At 34.8% G+C, this 7,546-nt stretch overlaps 1 protein-coding gene across 1 annotated transcript in view; it reads left to right on the top strand.

Moving 5' to 3' along the window:
- Positions 1 to 6,193, top strand: part of LOC105813622 (ankyrin repeat domain-containing protein 12) — a 79,521-nt gene extending 73,328 nt beyond the window's left edge. The window contains exons 6-8 of the mRNA XM_012648381.1: positions 801 to 944; positions 4,201 to 4,296; positions 4,922 to 6,193. Coding sequence (XP_012503835.1) covers positions 801 to 944; positions 4,201 to 4,296; positions 4,922 to 5,107 — 426 coding nt within the window. The 3' untranslated portion in view covers positions 5,108 to 6,193. The remainder of the gene's footprint in view (positions 1 to 800; positions 945 to 4,200; positions 4,297 to 4,921) is intronic.
- Positions 6,194 to 7,546: the final 1,353 nt, after the last annotated feature.

The raw sequence follows: 7,546 nt of genomic DNA on the forward strand, positions 1-7,546 counted from the left end.
TACTAGAAAAAAAAAAAAAAAAACCTGGAAAACTGTCAGAGATGATGCTGTGAGCTCCCAAATCATGGTTTTCCTGGGCAACACAGTGAGACTCTGTCTCAAAAAAAAAAAAAAAAAAAAAAACTGTGAGAATGTGATTGTGGGGCTGCCTGATGCCCGGATGCCACTTGGACAGCGCTGGTGGTACTAGCGGCGGCAGCCGTCATTAGGGTGAGTGAGCGCTGGAACGAGTGCTTCCTGTATGCCCGGGCACTGTGACTAGGGCTCTAGAAACATCCTGGTTCTCAAAACGAGCGTGAGAAAGGTACCCCATCCCATTTTGTAGAATAGAAAATTGAGAGTATATGATTAGTTCCAGATTACACAGCTACAGAGCTGAAAACTGAAGATATCCTATCTTAATTCCAAAACTGGTATTCTTAAGCGTTAATACAGAATTTCTTTATGAGCACTGCAAAGATTGGTCCTGGAAAAAATGTTGGCCTCAAAGGTAGCTGTCTCCCACCTAGACACTTTTTCTCCCTCCCTATAATAAACGTTAACATTAAAATTAAAGCTGAAATTGATTAAACTGTAATACGAATGTCACAGGCACAGTACTTCATATGACATGCCTTTTTGAGAAATATCTTGGACTCAGCAGTAAAATTCTACTTAGTTAACAACTAAATCTAGCATCCTGAGAATTCTAATAACTAAACTGTCTACTCAATATGGAAATAAAAGCTTTATCAAATTTTAACAGTATTTTTTATCTTTTTTGATATATATTTTCTTTTTTTTATGTTTTGTTCACCTAGGAAAAACTCATTGTATCCAATGAACAGGAAGTTCTGCGAGTTCATTACAGAGCTGCAAGAACATTGGCCAATCAAACGCTGCCGTTTAGTGCTTGTACTGTTTTACTAGATGCAGAAGTATACAATGTACCATTGGACTCTCAGGTAAAATGTTCATTGATACATTTAGAATAAATGCTCTCAAAATAAAATGTGGTTATTTTTAGAATATATTCCATAGAAGAAACTTGAATTCAACAGTCATTAAAGCTCAAAAGAGAAAAACAACTCTTTCTGACCAAAGTACTTCCTCATCAACTGGTCCTCTGTTTTCTAAAGCACTCTAAACATTTAGATTTATATTATGGAAGCAGATAATCACCACATAGAAATGTGTTTAGGATAGTGCCCTTACAGGTAGCATGTAATTTGTTTCTGAAGTAGATGTTTATACATTTAGTTCTGGCCTTCAAGCTGCTAAAAAGCTATGCTGAAAATCAGTGCAGGCAGGTGGCACCTATACATTGTGATGGTACTAAAACAGGACGAGGCTCCTGTTTTGATGTTGAATCTTGGGGGAATGTGTTAATCGTGAAAGACTAGAGCAATATCTTTAATAAAGTTTATTGCCACATAAAATTATATGCATTCAGAACCAGTCATATCAGTTGTGGGAAGTTTTTTGTGCCTCGTAAACCAGAATGAACTCATGAGTGAGAAGCGAGAGAATATAATGATTAAAATTTTAAAAATATAAACACAGTGAAGCATTATCGCTCAAGAACAGACTAGGAAATGTTTTTTTAAAGCAGATAAACTAGTAATACAACGTATAATAGAGAATGTTACAGAGAAAGATTCTTAGCCCCCTCTGGGCTTTATTTTTCTCATTTGTAAAAACAGATTGAATTAGATAAGTGGATTTCAAACTCTAAGACACCAACTGTTTTATTTCTTCAGAAATGTCTCAAGAGAGTGTTAAAATGTATAATTGGATCTTAAGGAAGAACTGTTTGACTGTGGAAATAGACACTGGAGAGGCCACTAAGGGACTTTAGAACTTTCAAATTTAAAGATTTTAAAGGGAAGAATGGGTGGTTTTTAATAACTGAAATGAATAGTTCAACCATTTTTCTAGAGGCTAGACTAGACCATGTGGTATCTTCAGGTTTTTTTAAGTTTTGAGCAATTAGTAATGAAATAAATTTTAGAGCAATATAAATGAAGCTTTATAATTAAGCTACAAGGAAAAAGTCTCTTGAAGATTTCTAGTTCAGGATGGTTGCGTAAACACACACACCTGTTTATTTCTTCTTCCTCCCAAAAGTCTTTGAAATGACAAAAGACATATAAAAATAAATCCATAGCAGAGCTAGAAATCGAGGTGGGAAACTACTAAACCAAAACACTAAGGAATTTCTGATAAGATCTAAAACAGATGAAAGCATATTAGTAATAGAATACAGCAGAGCTGAGGAATGCTCAGCAGCCTCATACAGGTTAAAAAGAGAATTTCAGAATAAGTGAATTTTGCAGTAAACCCTCAGAATCATCCCAAAATCAGAGACAAAAGATCATGCCACAATAAGCTTAATAATTAAAGGGCTGAAAAACTTAATCTTTCTCTTGAGGAAAATTATTTTTATGTCAAGCTGAAGAAATTATTGCTTTAGTCTATATTTAGTTTTCTTTGATTTCTACCTAAGACTTGTTTCTTTGTTCTCTCCTGAAAGTAAATGATATAAATTTTCTATTATAAAGGGATTTTGATAACTTGAGTAATTTATTGTACCCTACTCCAAATTTTCTTAGTGATCCAGGCCATCTGATTTTAAACTCAGATTAAGCTCGATGAAATTCTTTTGTGGTTCATAAGCGTGAAAATTGGGTTTTCACACTAATATTTGAGATTTGCCTCTGTCAAACCTTGTTACCACACTGGCACATTACCCATCTGGCCTGACGTGGAAAAAAAATATTTAAATAAGATGCCAAAATGTGAGGCTTGTTCTCTTAACAGAGACACTTATCCTAGAAATATTTCTGCATTTTTAGGGACTTAAATGTGGAACTGTTGCCTGCCCTTTTACAGCTGGCTTTACAGTAGAAAGTCTGTGGGAACAGCCTCTGAGGAATGAAGTGGGGGAAAATGTCTACCTTTTCTTGGGTGGGGGCTTGGATCATCCATTAGCCTAGTCTCTTCTCATTACTTCTTCCTTTTCAAAATAAACTTGTAGTATTAAAAAAAGACTCAACAATAAAATTTAAAATAGTCGAACATCTTACTTGAGGACCAAGGATGAAGTGATAGCTGCTAAAAACTGTGAGAATGTGGCCGGGCGCGGTGGCTCACGCCTGTAATCCTAGCTCTCTGGGAGGCCAAGGCGGGCGGATTGTTTGAGCTCAGGAGTTCGAAACCAGCCTGAGCAAGAGCGAGAACCCGTCTCACTAAAAATAGAAAGAAAGTAATCAGACAACTAAAAATATATAGAAAAAATTAGCTGGGCATGATGGCACATGCCTGTAGTCCCAGCTACTCGGGAGGCTGAGGCAGAAGGATCGCTTGAGCCCAGGAGTTTGAGGTTGCTGTGAGCTAGGCTAACGCCACGGCACTCTAGCCTGGGCAACACAGTGAGACTCTGTCTCAAAAAAAAAAAAAAAAAAAAAAACTGTGAGAATGTGATTGTGGGGCTGCCTGATGCCCGGATGCCACTTGGACAGCGCTGGTGGTACTAGCGGCGGCAGCCGTCATTAGGGTGAGTGAGCGCTGGAACGAGTGCTTCCTGTATGCCCGGGCACTGTGACTAGGGCTCTAGAAACATCCTGGTTCTCAAAACGAGCGTGAGAAAGGTACCCCATCCCATTTTGTAGAATAGAAAATTGAGAGTATATGATTAGTTCCAGATTACACAGCTACAGAGCTGAAAACTGAAGATATCCTATCTTAATTCCAAAACTGGTATTCTTAAGCGTTAATACAGAATTTCTTTATGAGCACTGCAAAGATTGGTCCTGGAAAAAATGTTGGCCTCAAAGGTAGCTGTCTCCCACCTAGACACTTTTTCTCCCTCCCTATAATAAACGTTAACATTAAAATTAAAGCTGAAATTGATTAAACTGTAATACGAATGTCACAGGCACAGTACTTCATATGACATGCCTTTTTGAGAAATATCTTGGACTCAGCAGTAAAATTCTACTTAGTTAACAACTAAATCTAGCATCCTGAGAATTCTAATAACTAAACTGTCTACTCAATATGGAAATAAAAGCTTTATCAAATTTTAACAGTATTTTTTATCTTTTTTGATATATATTTTCATCATTACTAAAAAAGGCATATACCATAAAAAGATATTATAATGGCATAGATTTTTAAAGTGATGTATAAAACTCAACTACTTTTAATGTTCTCTTTTAGTCTGATGACAGTAAAACTTCTGTGAGGGATCGCTTTAATGCAAGACAATTCATGTCTTGGTTACAAGATGTGGATGATAAATTTGACAAATTAAAGGTATGTATGTTTTGAAGTCAGCTTTAAATGAATGCCTCCCCCTTCTTAAACAGAAAGTGCAGCTCCATCAGGGAGAAATAATTAGGAAGGGAAATGCTAGTTAGTCATGAATCCCCACGCTAGCCTACATTTGGAAAGATAAAGGGAAATAAAGACCACAAGTCCATTTTAAAGAGTAAGGTAGTGTAAAAGATGAAATTACCACAAAAAAAGTAGTTTCCAGTGTGGGTGTTCGTGTACCTGTCTCGTTATAGCTCTGTCACATGAGAGAATAAGAGAACAGTACAAGAAGAAACATATTTTGCAAATTTACAAAGTATTTTATTTGAGATTTTGAGTCATTTCAAAAATCATCTCTCCCTAGATTTTCATGATTCCTCTGATAATTTGAAGTCTCATAATTTGGAAGAATATTTTCAAATTAAAGTCTTACAGATGAAAGTGAAGTGACAGACCCAGAAATAATTGGCATGTAGGTACAAACAGGGTAAAACAGAAATGGACTCATAATTCAAACCCATCTCCTGATGTATCCATCTGAGTCCCTAAAGAAACCACAGATGAGATTAATTTTTAAAGCAAATTCAACAAAATAACCAATTAACTCTTCTCTTCTTTTAAATAGACCTGTCTTCTAATGAGGCAACAACATGAGGCTGCGGCTTTAAATGCTGTCCAGAGATTAGAGTGGCAGCTCAAGCTCCAGGAACTTGATCCCGCCACCTATAAATCTATCAGCATTTATGAAATCCAGGAATTTTATGTTCCCCTTGTTGATGTTAATGATGACTTTGAATTGACTCCTATATAGCAGTCATTACTTCCTGCTGGTGTCGTCCTGAACTGATGACGCTCAGGCGTTATACCGTGGAACACTGCCTTTTGACAAAAATGCTGATGGTATGCCTTTATAATTGTTCGTGAAGTTCGATTAAAGTTGGGGTATGTAGTAAACACTGTCATTTTATAAAAAGTGAAGAGAATTATTTTGGGTCTTAGATCCAAACACAGTTTCTAACAGAAAACTGTTATTTATATTGGTGAAAGGTAACTGTTGCATTAGAGCACGTTGGCAGACTATGTGAGGTATTTAAAAAGTTGAGAGTCTAACAGCGCTGGAAGTTGTTAGCACTCTAAGTAATGAGATAACCACTAGTATTCAGATCTCTTTCAGGTTTTATTGAAAATATATCAGTAAACTAAAAGGTTCAATTCCGACCAAATAGTTTCTAATGTGGAAGAAAACTTGGCACACAATTTCTTCAGTTTATTATATCTGTAAATTAATTGTACAGTTTTCTTTTTGAAAGTTTTAATATTGTCTTCCTTTTTAATAACTTATTTTATACATATTGTGCAGATGTAAATCTTGTAATTAATGGTCAAAACGTATACAAAGGGATTGGTAGTCAAAACATGTACAAAAAAAACTGTAAAACTGTTTTGTCTAATGTTTTATCGGACCAAAGTTGTAGTTTGTATGGAGTGTAGTAGTAGTGTGTTCAGGTAGCAAAGCTTTTAAATAAGGCATGCATGTGTTTGAGTTAGCTTGTTTTCATCACCATAACTGTAAAGATTGTGACTTAGTTGTATTGCATGCTTCCTATAATTTAACTCTCTCCATAATGGATGCCTGGAACAGTGTAAGACGTTTCATGCTAGTCTCCTGTGATAGAACCTGTGACTTACTGTGTTGGACATATTATTTAGAATTAGTCATACAAAGAAACTTAGCTCTTTCTTCATCTCACAGTAGAGCCTGTTTTCCCCTGGAAAAAAAAATGCCTTTGAATGAAAATTCTGAAATTGTAAATGTCTATTTTAATACTCAACTATGAAAGAATCTGTGAATATATGTAAATATGTTTAATAAATTTTATTGGTCATGTTAAATCATTGTAAACTTTTTTACATTGCTTAAATTTAATGTTTAAGCTTAATAACCTTTGCACTTTTAAAATAAAAACAATACACAAAAAGATTATTTGGTCATCCAAATAAGTGAAAGAAATTTACAAATATTCCAGTCGATCTCTGAAGTGTTTATGAGAAATTGATTAATATATTGTGTTTTTTTCATTGTATCAAGATGTACAATTTAATTTACAAAATTTTATAATTGAAATAAGATTTGGTATGTTGTTTTATAATTTTAAAAATCAGCAATATCCTTAGAAAAAGTCCAGTTTCTCCTATAACGTGATATAAACTAAATATTCAGGAATTTTTCAGATCCAAAACCTGCTGCTGAACTTATTAAACATTTTTGAAAGGAAAATTAGGTTAGTGTAAAATTCATAAGTATATGAGGTAAAATTTACAAAACTTTCCACAATACTTTCTTGAATTAAAAATAATACTGAATGTTTTCTATTTGCTAAAGAAAAGAAAAGCAACTATGTGGAAATGAAGTGATTTAAATTCAGCTTGCAAGTTGGAAATCCCAGCTAATGGGAGAGAATGTACAAGTTTTTGAGTGCAAAGGTACATATTAAGCTTAGGGATTTTTGAATTTTTACGTCAATTTATATTTTAATTCTTACTGTACTTAGCATGCGCAATAAAGCAGCACGTGTAAAAAAAATACACAGTGCAAGGACTTTATTATAAAAGTTGGATGTAGTTTTCTTTAGAAATGTAGGTGAGAGATTTCGGCCTTTTTTATTTGATAAATGGGGCCAGAAAGGCAGGGTAGATTTTGAAGCACTGGTTTTGTTGAAGTGGAGTTTATTAAGGCTGGGAATATTGAAAGCTAATTTATATAGCAATACTTTTTAATATGAAAAACTTAATGCAAAGTTTGTTTATACTTTTGCCTAAAAAGGAAATTTGATGGGATAGTGTGGCAAATCATAAAAATCAAAAACCAATTATTGAGCATTGAAGTTGTAGGAAATCAGAAAAGGGGTAAGCTCATAGAGCATTTTGTTCTGATGGTCCAACCAGAGAAGGGGGCAATATCACTGGCCAAACAGAACAAGCTTCAGAAGAAAAAAACAAGCAGGAATCCGGCAGATTTTAGTCATCCCAGCTTTTTAGTCTTAACCACAGTTCTCACCCTCTTCAATGGTACCTCAAAAAGCTGGAGACTCTCTGCCATGATTCTGCTTCTACAGATTTATTTCCTTTGTAAAGTGACTGAAAGCTAATCATGATAGCTTAAAAGACAAGTTAATGCCTTCTCATTGGAAATGTATTATCAAGTAAGTAGCCGTGGGCTTTTGGTATTAAAGATATTCCAAAGCTCTGA

Source organism: Propithecus coquereli, unplaced genomic scaffold (assembly GCF_000956105.1).
Source record: "Propithecus coquereli isolate 6110/MARCELLA unplaced genomic scaffold, Pcoq_1.0 Scaffold283, whole genome shotgun sequence".
Classification (NCBI taxonomy): Eukaryota; Metazoa; Chordata; class Mammalia; order Primates; family Indriidae; genus Propithecus; species Propithecus coquereli.